At 37.3% G+C, this 15795-nt stretch overlaps 1 protein-coding gene across 1 annotated transcript; it reads left to right on the forward strand.

Annotated features, from left to right (window-relative positions):
• The first annotated feature begins 353 nt into the window (after positions 1-353).
• LOC138869386 (uncharacterized) lies at positions 354-881 on the forward strand. The gene has a single exon (XM_070147000.1). It carries the CDS (start codon positions 354-356, stop codon positions 879-881), a length of 528 nt encoding a protein of 175 aa, XP_070003101.1.
• The last annotated feature ends 14914 nt before the right edge of the window (positions 882-15795 follow it).

The raw sequence follows: 15795 nt of genomic DNA on the forward strand, positions 1-15795 counted from the left end.
ATCATCAATAAACACAATCACAAAGGAATCAAAATAGGGCTTGAACACCCGGTTCATTAAATCCATAAATGCTGTTGGGGTATTCGTCAGCCCAAGAATCATGAAAAGAACTATCCAACACATGACTTAGAACTTGCAGTGGTGGTTTTTTCATTGAAGATATGGCATCATTATTTGTACAGGGTCCATATGGATCTATTCACGGACCATGAGATTGTTCAATATCTTTTCAAATAGAAGGAGCTGAATCTGGTTAGAGAAGATGGCTTGAGTTACTCAAAGACTACGATATCGACATCTTATATCACCCGGGGAAAGCCAATATTGTGGCGGATGCTCTGAGCCGGAAATCTATGGGTAGTTTGTCTCACTTGGAGGCATGTCAAAGGTTGTTGGCCGGGGAGGTTCACCAGTTGGCTAGTTTAGGAGTTCGTCTTGCAGACTCTAATGAAGGAGGGGAAATTGTGCAGAATAGAGCTGAATCATTGCTTGTGGAGGAAATCATGGAGAAGAAATACAATGCTCCATTGTTGGTACAGCTGAAGGAGGGGATTCATAAACACAAGACCACAACTTTTTCTATTGGCAGGGATGATGGCCCACTACGGTACCAAGAGAGACTATGTATCCCAAATGTAGATGGTCTTCAGGGAAGAATCATGGCTGAAGCTCACACTTCCAGGTATTCCATGCACCTAGATTCTACAAAGATGTATCATGATCTCAAGGAAGTCTATTGGTGGAATGACATGAAGAAGAATGTAGCAGACTTTGTGGCAAAATATCCAAATTGTCAGCAAGTGAAGGCTGAACATCAAAGGCCCTATGGGTTGTCACAAAACATAGAAATTCCAATATGGAAATGGAAAATGATTAATTAGGATTACCGCACACTCCGCGCAAGTTTGACTCAATTTGGGTGATCGTGGACCGACTCACGAAATTAGTACACTTCTTTCCAGTTAAATCTACCGACACAGCGGAACCATATGCTCAGTTGTATATCAAGGAAATAGTCAGTCTCTATGGAACTCCAGTTTCCATCATCTCCGATCGAGGGGCTCAGTTCACGACTAATTTTTAGAAGAAAGTTTAGCAAGGTTTGGGTACTCAGGTAAATCTTACCACAACTTTCCTTCCACAGACCAACGGGCAAGTAGAGCGGACTATTTAGACGCCCGAGGACATGTTGCATGCTTGTGTTCTCGATTTCAAGGGTAGTTGGGATGATTATTTGCCATTCATTGAGTTTGCTTATAACAAAAGCTTTCATGCTAGTATTCAGATGGCACCATTTGAGGCATTATATGACAGGAGATGTAGATCTCCTATTGGGTGGTTTGAAGTTGGGGAAGCTGAATTGATAGGACCAGACTTCGTGCATCAAGCTATGGAGAAGGTTAAGACCATTAAAGAGCGGTTAAAGACTTCCCAGAGCTGTCAAAAGTCCTATTCGGATGTTAATCGAAGAGATTTAAAGTTCAAAGAAAATGATTGGGTATTCTTGAAAGTCTCCCCTATGAAGGGTATTATGCGGTTTGGGAGAAAAGAGAAATTGAGTTCGAGGTATGTCGGGCCGTACAAAATCGTTCAGAGAATTGGTCAGGTGGCATACAAGCTTGAGCTACCACCCGAGATGTCATTAATGAACACGATATTCCATGTGTCCATGTTGAAAAAGGTAGTTGGAGATCCATCAACTATTGTGCCAGTTGAGACCATGAGGTTAATGAAAAACTATCATATGAAGAAATTCTAGTTTCCATTCTTGATAGGCAAGTCCGAAAGTTGAGAAATAAAGAAATTGCCTCCGTAAAAGTGCTATGACAAAACCAGCAAGTTGAAGAAGCTACTTGGGAAGCCGGGGAAGAAATGAAAAAGAAGTACCCTCATTTGTTGGAATAGCCAAGTAATAGTTTCTATGAAGTTGCTTTCTATAAATTTTGTATCACTTGTTCAATTGATGTAAAGGTGTTCTTTTGGTTATATGTTGCTTATGAGGCCACGGTTGGTATTGTTATGAGTTTTATTACGTTGTTGGGTTGTGCATATATTTGTAAGATGTGTTTTTGGGGCTTTCTAACAGGTGGATATGTCTAGTTACAAAGGGAACTCTGGCAAAAAATTTGGAAATCTAGGGAGAGTCAAATTTGGGCCTGCTGGTGTGTGGTATGAAGACCGAGTTGCATAAGTTGCTAATAGTGGACCTTGATCCTCATTCGAGGACGAATGATCTTAAGTGGGGGAGGATATAAGGCCCCGTAAAAATTTTCATAAAAGCCCCGATTCCGTGATGCCGAAATAGGCGTAGGGGTTCAGACTTTTTGGATTAAACAGTACGCTGGGGAGTTGAAGGAAATATTTTTGCATAAGTAGGCATTTCTGCGGCCCATTATGCGAACGCATAATCACTCTGCGAGCTACAGAGTGAAGCAGTGTTTTTGGCTAATTTTGAGGTCAGTTTTGCGGCCAATTATGCGACTGCATAACCACTTCGCGGGCCGCACTTTCGTTGCATAATCTTCCTTGGAATTTTGCGTAGGGAGGTTCTGCGGCGCATTATGTGATCATAGAATAGGTCTGCGGGCCGCATAACGGCCGCATAGTGAAGCAGACCAGCCCAGTTCCCAGAGCCACTTTTCGCGGTCATTTCGTGGACCACATAACCATTATGCGTTCGCATATGCAATAGCAGATCCTGTTCCGGGGCTTCATTTTGGGGTTTTTATAACCCGACCCAATCTCGTTATATAAGCATTTTGGATCATTTTTTGTAAAATCTGATACTTTTGGAGTGAGAGAGAGAGCTTAGAGTAGGGAAGTGTTCTTCAACCTATTACCCATCAATTCTTTCTCATCATTGAAGGTTAATAAGGAAATTCACTAAGTCTTCACCTTAAAGGTAAGAATCTATTCCCCAATTCTTAATTTCAAAATTCTTCTAAAAATGAGTAATTAGCAAAATCATCCTTCGGTAAGGGAGCTGTTCTCTTGCATGCATGTGTGATGAAAGAGTGTAGGAGGATTGTGAGATAAAATTGGTAAACAATGGGTTTGGGATGATGGAATCTTTCACAAAAGGGTCTTACAAACATAATGCACACCTAGTGTTTGATAATGTGCTCAAAACGAGCTAGAATCATGATCATCTTTCTAATTTTTGGTTCAACTTGTTATATTCCTAAAATAGATTGAAGTTTCTAAGAGTTCCAGAATATAGTAGAATTTAAGGAAGCTCTATTGAGGTATGTATGACTAAAACCCCCCTCTTCTTAGAATTGACCCCCCTTGGTGTTCAAGCAATCAGTGCAAGTCCCAAATTGATCGTTATAGAAATTGCTATTCTGAATGTGCTTGCCATGAAAGATATATGTGCAATATTGTCACACCTCCTTTTTTTCCGAGGGAATAGGGAGTTTTTCCAATTAAAGTGACATTATTCGAAATAGGATTATTTATTTCTTCAAAGTCGCCACTTGGGATATTTATGGTGTCCCAAGTCACTAGTTTATTTTAAAATTCCAAATCGAGGAAATTTGACTCTATTTTATGGTCCGCGAACACAAAAGACCGGGTAAGGAATTCTATTAACCCGGAAAAAAGTGTGAGGCACTTCCGAGTTCCGTAGTTTTAGCACGGTCACTCAACTATTAATACTTGGACTAATTATCTTATTTAATGCTTATTTAAAAACCTATTGTGCATTTAACCTTTTAAACGCTTTTAAATATTTATATAAACGGTTTTTATATTTATGGAATTTGATTGAACAAGTCGCAATGTCGCGTACTCATTTGTTTTCCACGCATTGCGAATCGCGCCACGTGAAATGCACCTGCAATATACAATATGTTAATTTTATTATTATTGTTCGAAGTTATGGTCGGGTCACATGAAATGCACACCCGAATTTGGATTTATATATCATGACTATGCCACGGGAACCGTGCCCATAGTCTCGATGATTTAATATTGAACGCGCCTAAAGCAAACTACAATGTTCATGATTATTTTCCTAAAGTTTTGATAAGCAAGAAATGTCCAGAACGTATAAAATCTATTTTTTTTATGAAGTTTGCTAAAGAAATTGAAATGATACACTAAGTCTCTTTTTGTGATACAACGTAGAACCATGAAAGTAATTACAAGTTATTATGTAGATTAACACATGATTGACAAGATTCTAGAAAAAGACAAAAACTGAATCAATGCATCAGTGATCCTAGTTTTCAAAATCATTATATCAGCTACTTAAGTTACATCTCATAAACAAACAACATGCACTAAACTAGAGCATCAATAGTGTTAAGCTTGCCAAAAGCCTCTCATATTCAGATTAGTATGCACTGGCCCAATTTCCAAACTCTAGACACAACATTTGGGCTGTTATATCGAACCCAGCAGTTAGAAACTCGATCTTTCCACACATTATCATAAAGAAAAACTGCAACAGCTATGATTTAAACTAATCATGAATATATTTTTATACATCGTCAGTAATAAGTGACTTAATTACACTCTACAAATAGTTACAAGCCTTGAACTAAATTAAGAAAGGTAGTCTGCATAGGCCAGAATTAAATTGATTTTGAATCTGCCTGTGATCAACTATCAACGACTTTGAAATATTCTTGAAGTTGCTTATCATTTACAAAAGCTAATCAACCAGTGGCTAGATTCGTAAATCTGAGCCTTGTGTCAAGCACTTATAATCTCCTGCATCACCAAACACCAGCAATACCAAACAAAATGATTTCAAAAGGGGCAGGACTTTACACTAAAAAATGCTGTTAAACTTCTGGAACCTCAAACATTCAGGGAATTTCAGAATTTCATGTATAAGAAATCCATCAATAGTGGTTCAAACCTTGACAATCAAAGATTAAGAAAAAATAGAACTGGTTTCATGCTTCTTTCTTATTCACTCAAATTTCATTAAGGTTTGAGACACTCAACACATCTGATACTTTAAACCAAACTTAAACTCGCAATCAAACATGAAAGAAAAGAGCATTCAGTATACATGAAGTGAACAAACAACTGAAATCTCAAAGCAATGTGATATTCAAATAACGAATACATTATTTGAAGCTATCAGCACATACCTTAACAACAACAAAGAAAGAGAAGAAGAAAATAAGTCTCTAAATAAACTGGAAGAAGTAGCAACAAGTAAACAGCAGCAGTGAGCAACAGACAATAGCCTTAAAACCACAAACCCAAAAATCTAGAAAATCCCAGTAATAGGAAAGTAAGTGGGAGATCAAGATGGATCCTAAATCTTCATTTTTATGTTAAAATGGAATCCCAAACTGTCTTTTTGAGAAGAACTCAGTATGAGAGCAGAAAAATAGAAAAATCAAGAGTGAATTCTGTATCTTTTTGTGAGTGAATTTGCAAGATGATTAACGTCTGTGTGTGAGGAGTATAGGGTCCCTTTTATAGAATGTGAGAGTGCAAGATGATAGGAATGAGAGAATAAAGGAATCAGCCACCATCCCCTTAAAATCAGGGAATTGACATCTTTTGTAACAATAAATAGACAGTTGTCCCCATTTGTATCTAATTTCAGCATCTTTATAACCAAAATTAGGATAGTTGTCCTTTTTTCCAGCTGCTTTTCCCTTCTAGAAATATCTAAAACACACATTTTCTTTTTAAAATTCTTTATTTCAATTAGCTCTATTAACTTTTAGATATTTACAAAACAATTACAAAGGACATATATGCAAATCCAGAAATCAAACAAACTAGCATGTAATTATCGAATGAACTATTTTTTTACAATCTAAAATTAACTAACCTAGCAACTTAGATTATTAATTCTAGCATAAAACTAAGTAATTAATACTAGAAACATGCAAAAGCTGTAATTAACTAGGAACTAATCTACTCTTAATCAACACTAAACCCAACAGACAGAAACGACTGCAATCATGAACCATAGCAACAAACGAGGCTAAAAATCAAACCAAAAATGAAGGGTATGACAGAGAAAGTGTGAATGTATACCTATTGAAAGACAAACAAAGCCATCAAACCAATTTTCGACGAAGCCCAGCTGTCCAACGATGAGTGGGTCGGAATCCGGTAATCCTCAAAATGAGCCAAGACTAGCATTAATCAATTGTTCTCAACAAGAACAATTGTTTAACGCAAGTTTCAAATCAAATCGAGCCTTTAAACTTGACGAAAAATCAAAAGAATAAAGAAACTTGGGTTTCTGACCATCTTAAGATCTGAAATTGGAGAAATTTGGCATTGATTTTATGGAAATTAATGGTAGGATGAGGTTTAGGAGGGTGTGGGGAGTGTGTGGTGTCAATTTGGGGTAGTTTGGAACAGGGCCGCCGCCGTGAGGCGAATTTTGGCGGTGGCATGAGGCGGAGGTGAGAGAGACAAGTTGAGATGAGAAAGGGGAAAATGGGGTTAGTTCTCTAGGGTTTGTGGGGGGGGGGGGATTCAGACAGTAATAAGGGGATGAGGGATCAGTTGAGAGCCGTAAGATTATTGAGGATCGACAATTAGGATCAGATGGGGTCAAAACGGGGTCGTTTGATAAGGGATGAAGTTGGACCGGATAATAAAGAAGGATCTGGGCTGGGACATGCTTGTGGGCTAGGAGGATTCCCCATTTGGGCCTCTGAAATGCTTGGTCCAACAGCCTATTTTCCTTTTATTGTTTTTCTTTCTTTTTTTAATTAAAAAATCTTAATCAAATTAATTAATCACCCGAATTAATTCCTAAATCAAATCTAACTTGGAATTAAACCTAATTACCTATTTTTATCATTTGAAAACTTGATTAATTCAAAACTAATGAAATAAAATTAATAATTTAAAGCTAAAAAACTAAAAAAATATGTGAAATGACATTATTTTTGTGATTTTTGTTTAATAATGCAATTAACTTATGCAATTAAACTCTAAATGCAATTAAGACCTAAAAATGCTAGGTAATGAAAATTTGGACCTTTTTTGTATTTTTCTATGATTTTAAAATGTTAAAAATACATGAAAAATGCAACTAAATGCAAATAATTAATTAACAAAAATTCCTACAAATTCTATGAAATTTAAAAATAATTAAGGAAAAATCTATTTGTGAATTTTGTAGGAGTATTTTATTCGGGCAAAAATCACGTGCTTATAGCTACCCCTCTTTACTCGAGAACCTGAAGAGTTTTCGAGCAAAGATAAAGTGAGCAATTACGAGCAATTTTTGGCTTTTTGGATACTCTATGTTGATACGCAATTTTTCCCTATATATATTTTTATAGACATATATACTTTCAAAATAGAATATATAGGCATATATAAGAATGCACAAGGTCTTTATGATTTTTCTATAATTTTAAAAAGTTTTAAATTGATTTATTTCTTCCTTTTTCACTTATAAAATTTTCAATATTTATTCTTCAAATAATTGTTGTGATAATTTAATAATCTAAATCCTATATTTATTCCAAAATATTGCTTAAATAGTTTGTGCATTTTTTATAATTGCATCTATATTTTTAAAACTAATTTGCATATAATTGCAATATTAGCCCTATTAATATATAATTACATTTATATGCATAAAATTGATCTTCTATATTTTTAAAATGCTAAATAGCTATTTTAAATCATTTTAGTACATGAAAGTATTTTTTAGAAATCATCTATTATTAATTATAAATTATATAGGGTTAAATTGGCTATTTAATACTTAGCCAAATTGTATTTCAATTTTAGCCTCAATTTAATCCAATACCCCAGCCCAACTTCAGATTAAATAACCCGACCCAGGCCCCAAACACTTCCTACCCGACCCAAAACCCATCAGATCCTGGCCGTTGATCTAAAAGATCAACGACCCTCATTTATTCTTTCCTTTTTAATTCCAAACGACCCCCTAACCCTAATCATTTCTGCACATCCGCCGCCCTAAGATACTATCCTCTCTCAAAATACTCAACCTAACCCTAATCTCCAACCGCCGACCTCCCATCTCTGGTCATCTCCGGTGACCTCTCATCGTCTCTTAAGCCTCCAATGGCTCCTCTCATGCCATGCTCGCCTTCTCTAAGGTCTTCAAGGGCCCAGGGTCATGCCGACTTGCATCTGGGGTTCGTCATCCGCTTGTTCTTGGCTATTCCAATGTGATTTCAAGCAAAATCATGCTGTATTTGTTACGATCCTTGGATTTCTGAACAAGTTTCTTCGTCTCTATATGGGTTCTTTCGAAACCCTAATTTCTTTTCTATACCTCCTAGATCTGTACAGATCTAGAACGATTTAAGTTTGTTTCTTTAATGTTTTACACTGTCCTTGGACACTTTACAAGAATCATTAATTTCAAGTGTTTTTCACCTTTTTCTGAAACTAGGGTTTTCGAAACTTCTTTTAAAACCTTGTTTAACTAATTCTTTGTGTTTAAACTTCTATTTCTTGCACATTTTGACTGATTCTATGATTTTACTACATCTTTAACTCGTCTATGTTGAAAGCCCTAATTTTCTAGGTTTCTTCGTTTGGTTCTGTGTATCAGCATGACTGACCGGTTCTCGTTTTTGAGTTTATGTGACCATCTTGCCTTGAATATATTTCTACTGAGTTTCTTAGCCTAACTTACATCGATTCTATGTACTTGTGTTCATCTTGGATGTTCAATCTTTGCCTCTTTCTCATTGAATCGGTATTGTTTAAACTTTCATGCTTGCTAGAGTTGAATGTCGACTCTTGACTATCCAAGTCTTACTTTATTTATATGCTGAACACTGACTCATGAATTTCTCTTTGATTGATTCTGAATTCCCTGTTTCTTGGTTTGATATGAAAATTTTCCTTTAAACCTTCGATTCTTTCTGTTTAAACTTGGCTTATTTGCTTATTCATGGAAACCTATGTTATTTTCTTTAAATCAGTGTTACCTCGAGTCCTTGATTCACTGATTTGCTATGGTAATACCTATATGTTGATTATTTCCATATTTTTGCAACTTTATTTAGTTCTCTTACCTTATTTGATTAACCGTGTTGAACTCTTGTGCATTTACCCCTAACTGTCTACTCTGTACCTAAGTCCTACTTGATTTTCTTTTCTTAAATATGTCTTGCTCTTTACCGTTGGTTAATTACCCCATAATTAAGGGAAGACTTGCTGATTTTGTGCCTGACTGTTTCTGTGGCTTCCTTAATTGTTGAAGACTGATTTCCTTTACCTTATTTTACTCTGCTCTTAACTACTATATATACTCTCCTCTATTCTCACTTCCAGACACGAACACATTGGTTCAAAAACTCTCCCTCTCACACTCAAAGCTTTCTGCTCTCTTTTGTGTTACTTACTACTGTTCTAAGTCAGCCGGCTGCAAGCCAAGGCTAACTATTAGGTTCTCTTTCACTTTGTGTTTACTATCTCTTTACTGGTATGTTCTAATTTCAATTCAAGTCCCAAAACAATATGCTTCTCCTACTACTTCATTTTGTTATGTTTCTAATATACTTCTATCTATGGTTTTGTTGTTCAACTTGCAACTAACATGTCTACTTTACTGTCTTCTTTACTGCATGCTTCTGAATATACCCCTAGGATTAGCCTGCTCATGAACCACTTTTAGTATACCCCAATGTGACTATGTTCCTCTAATTTCTAGCATGCACCTCCTTGTGTACAGTAGTTGGCTATCCTAAGTTTGTTTGATTCTACTGAAGTTTATGATATACCTTAAAATCCTTTGAACCCCTTTCAAGACTTCTCTGATTATGTACCTATATGCATCTGTGCTTACTATGTGTCCTATACTTACCCCAAATTCGCCATTACCTCTATTTGATTCCATGTATTGAAGTGCTAATGAACCTCTTCTAGTTCTGTATCTGGTTTGTTTGTTGATCACCTTACCCTTTCCAAAATTGTCTTATTTAATAACTCCCTATGTTGTTTTTACAAAACTATTTCAAGCAAATCTCTTTTAACATTGTTTTCCTACTAAAACCCTTTTCAAACTATGTCAAGCACTCTCACTCTACTCCTAAGTCCCTAGGTTCTACCCCCTCCAGTGTGTGTACTGCCTTAGGATCCTTTTGAGATCCCTCTAAACTCTGGCACACTGAGGCTGGCCCTTCCACTATACTTACTAAATTTGGTTACAAAGCCTAGGTGTGAGCACTGTCCGGGATCCTTGAGATCCTTAGGGAACTCTGACGTACCTAGACAATAATATTGTCTATGAAATTGGCATTTGAGGCTATTGAGGTTTGGGAAATCACTTGGGCCTGCTTCAGGCTCCCTATAGTGTAACTTCTTATTTTTTCTTTATCTATTTATGTAATTCATTCATCTGGTTTGTAATAATTTGTAAACGAATATTGGGGTGATTAGTGAAAAAAGGGTGGGTAGTTACATATATGTGGGGTAATATGGGTAGAAACCATGCCTATAGGATTTTATACTTGCTGTGTTTGACTTATCATGCTAGAAATCATGCCTATAGGGTTTAAGTGGTTCGAATAATAGAAATCGTGTCTATATGTTTAAAATCAGCTTCATAAGTAGATACCATACTTGTAGAATGTGATCAGGTTCAGCTTCTGTTACAACGGGTATTTACATGTGCTTTCATTAGGTATCATGTCTATAAGTTTCTAACATCAGTTCTTAACAATTAGATACCATGCCTCTAGGAATTAAAAGTCAGAAATTCTGCCTATATAATAAAGAATCAATAAGTTAGTTCAACTCATGTTAGCTTACTTCGAAACTGGTCTAATCAATGGTTTTTTTTCCTTAAATGAATTCTTTCAAATACTGCCTTCACTATCACTAGACAGCATGCCTATAGGAACTCAAGAGCCCGTTTTAAAAACTATTCACCGCTTTACTATATCAACGTAGTTATCATGCCCTTAGGACATCACTGGTCTGTGTTTAAGCAAGCCTATAAGGCGGTTTTAAATTTGCAACTTTGAAATTGTTTTTGCTACTTAAAGCTGTTCAGATTTAACCGGCTTAAAATCAGTAGGCAAAATGATAGGGCCATCACTTCTGAGTTTATAAAATAAACTGCCTAACGTCTATGTTTTGATATTCACTTAGACATCATGCCTTACGATTCTATTCAATAATATTAACTTTATTTGTGTTTGAGTCGTGTTGTTTCATGCCTTATCTGTGGAGGTAAAACTGAGCCTCTTATTTGCTCCTTTCTTCTTTTATTCGCTAAGAGTCCTATGTGTTCTTGCTTGTCGCCTTAGTATTTTTCCTTTAAACTTTAGGGGTCTGTCTAGAACTGCCTATAGGTAGAGTTCCTAATTTCCTCCAGGACCATTAAGGGGGGATGAGTAACAACACGCAATAGAGATCGCTAACTAACACTCACTTTCATAACCGCTAAGGGGTAGGAAGAGTAGATATGGGATATGATGACTACGCGCTAATGTCACATGTAGCCCCTCATTAAAGGGCGTTTACCGGATATTGTGTGGGGTGATCCTGTAGGCTAACCAACCTCGGACCCCTCCTTTCCCAAATTCCTTTTGTTTAAAACTTTGTTTTATATGGACACAACTTGTTCAAATCTTTTGTCTATTATCTGTGTGATACAATGTCCAACCTGCTATTATTTGCAATTATATGTTAAAACTATTTATTTATTAATGGACTAATTCACAAGTATAAGTTCGGCCGGGACCACCATTGTGGACCGAGACGGGTGCCTAACACCTTCCCCTCGAGGTTATTTCGAGACCTTACCCTAAATCTCTGGTAACGCAAACCAATCCAAGAGTTAATTGCTCTACGTGCCCTAACGCACCATAATTCGTTAGGTGGTGACTCTTCAAATGCCCAATTCCCAAAATAAAATGAGTTATTACCCACCATATAATGTCGAAACCCGGACTTCTTTTCCGCGGAGGGAAAAAAGGGGCGCGACACTCCATGGGAAGCATTTTTGAAAAAGTCTGACTGAACCTTGCTTCGGAGGTTGCCTACATATTCTTGGCTATAAAGGAATCGGGTCAGTGTAGTTCTGGAGGTTTTGGTAGCCGGAACTACCGAATAGCTGTGATTTCACTACTGTTGCAGTTGTTACTGCTTGCTGAGCTCCTTATTACACAAAAATCAAAATAAAAATAAACTAAACAAGCCTATCAACTGTGAGTTACAAGGTTCCTATCTCTAAGTCTTCTGAAATTTAATCTTGAGTCTTGGCTGGTTCTTCGCACAAACTCTAATATGAACCTTGATGCTTGCTAGCTGCAGGTACTAGTTCATTCTTCTTCGTCTTTTTTGGATCAAGACGGGACATGCAAAGTTTGTGACTTTTGTCATATCTTGTGCGGTTCACATCTTTTATCATCTTCTACACTTTAGATTCACTTCTTTTCTTTTCTTTTATTTATTTTGGATTGAGATATCTTATTTTGGTCATCTCAAACCCTGTACCTCGAGGTAAAAACCTGCTCTGACACCAAAACAAACGAACGAACGAAATTTTTCTACACCAGTTTCACTAGGAATATTTCGTTAGTTATTGGTAACAAAACTCTATACTACTTCATTATTGAAAGCATCAAAAGTCGGGATTGATGTACCCTGGAAAAAACAGAGACTAGGGAATGGAGACCCTAGATTGGAAAAACGATTAGGGAGTGAAGACCGTATGTCTAAAATAAACATCAACTAGGGAGTAGAGACCCTATGCTGGAAAAAAGACTAGGGAGTGGAGACCCTATATCTAAAAATATCAACTATGGATTGGAGACCCTATGTCTAAAAATCATCAACTAGGGAGTAGAGACCCTATGTTAGAAAAGCGACTAGGGAGTGGAGAACCTATATCTAAAAATCATCAACAAGGGAATGGAGACCCTATGCTGGAAAAGCAACTAAAGAGTGGAGACCCAATGTCTAAAAATCATCAACAAGGGAGTGGAGACCCTGTGCTGGAAAAGCGACTAGAGAGCGGAGACCCTATGTCTAAAAATTATCAACTATAGAGAGCGGAGACCAGTATGATGGAAAAGCGACTAGGGAGTGGAGACCCTATGTTGTAAAAGAGACTATGGAGTAGAGACTGTATGTCTAAAAATCATCAACTAGGGAGTGGAGACCCTATGTTGGTAAAGATACTAGGGAGTGGAGACCTTATGTCTAAAAATCATCAACTAGAGAGTGGAGACCCTATGTTGGAAAAGTGACTAGGGAGTGGAACCCTATGTCTAAAATCATCAACTAGGGAGTTGAGACCTTATGTTGGAAAAACGACTGGGGGTAGAGACCCTATGTCTAAAAAATTTCAACTAGGAAGTGGAGACCCTATGTTGGAAAAGCGACTAGGGAGTGGAGATGTCTAAAATCATCAACTAGGGAGTGGAGACCCTATGTTGGAAAATACAGCTAGAGATTGGAGACCCTATACTACCATGATTTTGAATTTTCTTTCTTTTTATTTTTTTATTCCTTTTTTTTCATTTCTCATCATTTTTTTCTTTTTTTTTATTTCAAAGAATGAGTAAATGCGGGAAAGAATTTTGGAGAAGACTTCCCTTTTGGAGTTGTTGCTGCAAAACTGTTTCCAGCCCTTGCACAGTTTCTTTTTGGTTGCACTTGCTTCTTGCAAGGTTGGTTTTGGATTGCACATGTTTCCTATTTTTCAAACAAAGAACAATTTGTTATTTTGAAATGGTGGTTGGTTTTTTGGCCTTGAATGTTTCAGTCACTTGATCTCGGCCCTTTCGACTGCAATTGGTTATTTTCTGAATACCAATTGCATTTCTGACCCTGGAGAACCTCTAGCTTTTCCAGACTTTGCCATGCCGCTTAGTCACGTGGGACTTAACCTTTTAACTTTATTTTGTCTTTTTTGGCATTTGACTTTAATTTCCTTTCTTTTCAGGAGTTTTTTATTTTAAAACATCGGCCACCATGGCCAGTCGGAGTCGACTCGATGCACCTGCTGAGGCGGATACCTTCTTGAATATTGGCTCGTATCAGACAAAAACCCTGTAAATCAATCTTGCCATCCTTTCTTTGTCTTAGTTTCAGAACATAATTAGACTAAAAGGGATTCAAAGAAAAGCAAATAATGAAATGGAAAAATGAACTTAGATGAGAGGTATCCCTTTTGGGGAAAGAAAAGAAGGACTTATCTGGAGTGCATGCAGACTTCAATGAACATGACATACCTCTTAGACTGGATTCCTGATATGTGTAAACCATCCAACTCTCAAAAATTCATAATAACTTATACCTCAAAATTGAGAAACCTTGCTAGGACTCTGTTGTTGCCGATGGCTGTGAGGATCCCTTTTTTGATCAGTGGCACCCTTTACGGGTTTTCACTAGCTGACCTCTCTCACTCCTCTTCTCACCGTTGCCTTATAGTGCTCTTTGCGAGTTTTCACTAATAAGACTCTCTCATTTTAATTTCTCTTCTTACCATCCCCTTAAGGTGCCATGAGGGTTTTCACCAATAAAACTCTCTTATTTTGTTGTATTAGTTCTAAGTTGAACATCTTTGTCGATCGATCGGAAGGACTTGAAAAGGATTTGGGTTAAAGGAATTTTAGATTGAATTACAACTTTGGAACTTTTTAGGCGAAACCATCACCGAATCATTGTAACTTCTAACCCAGTTTCAATTTTGGGAAAATGTGGATTTTTATTTTGGTGTGACTGAACCCCAGAGAGAGGCTGCATACGTATCCTTTCGGAATCAGGTCGAACATAATTTAACATAACTTTCAGGTTTCAAAGAGGGTAATCAAAGAAAAAGGGAACTGGCTCAAAAGGTTTGCAAGGGTTGGTAGTGTTTGGATAGAGAGAATGAAAGCCTTCGTCATCCCAATCAGAGAGCATTAAAATTGCGTAAAAGGATCAAACATAATACCTTTTGACCGCATCTGCATTGACAGATGTTTCGGGATCATTTCCTTCGATATCTCCCAAATATAGCGTTCCTTTCGGCAACAATTTTCTTATAATGTACGTACGTTTCCAATTTGGAGCAAATTTTCCTTTTTCTTCCTCATGATGTGGGAGAATACGCCTCGGAACGAGTTGCCCTACTTCAAAGTTTCTAGGCTGCACTTTCATGTTGTAGGCATAGGCCATTCTTTATTGGTACAACTGCCCGTGGCAAACTGCGACCATCCACTTTTCATCAATCATGGTTAATTTTTCCAACCGGGTCTTGACCCATTCATCATCCTCGATCTCGGCTTCAACAATGAATCAAAGAGAAGGAATCTCAACTTTTGCAGGTATTACGGCTTCAGTGCCATAAACCAATAAATAGGCCGTGGCCCAAACTGATGTGTGCACGGTTGTGGGATATCCCAATAATGCAAAAGGCAGCTTTTCATGCCACTATCTAGAACTTTGAATCATTTTCCTGAGGATCTTCTTGATATTCTTGTTTGCAGCTTCAACAGCGCCATTAGCTTTGGGCCGATAAGGGGTAGAGTTACGATGCATAATCTTAAATTGTTCGCATACCTCCCTCATCAAGTGTCTATTTAGATTTGCAGCATTGTCTGTAATGATAATTTTAGGAATACCATAACAATAAATAATGTTGGAATGCACGAAGTTCACCACCGCTTTCTTGGTGACGGCTTTGAAAGTGACTGCTTCAACCCACTTTGTGAAATAATCAATGGCGACCAAGATGAATCTGTGCCCATTTGAAGCTTTCGGCTCGATTGGCCCAATGACATCCATACCCCAGGCAACGAACGGCCAAGGTGCTGACATAGGATGCAACTCTCAAGGCGGTGCATGAATCAGGTCACTGTGTATCTGACA

Source organism: Nicotiana sylvestris, chromosome 5 (genome assembly GCF_000393655.2).
Source record: "Nicotiana sylvestris chromosome 5, ASM39365v2, whole genome shotgun sequence".
NCBI classification, from domain to species: domain Eukaryota; kingdom Viridiplantae; phylum Streptophyta; class Magnoliopsida; order Solanales; family Solanaceae; genus Nicotiana; species Nicotiana sylvestris.

Bases quoted from the DNA above. Each gene is read 5' to 3' on its own strand.
- LOC138869386 (XM_070147000.1), top strand. From the start codon at position 354: ATGGGTAGTTTGTCTCACTTGGAGGCATGTCAAAGGTTGTTGGCCGGG.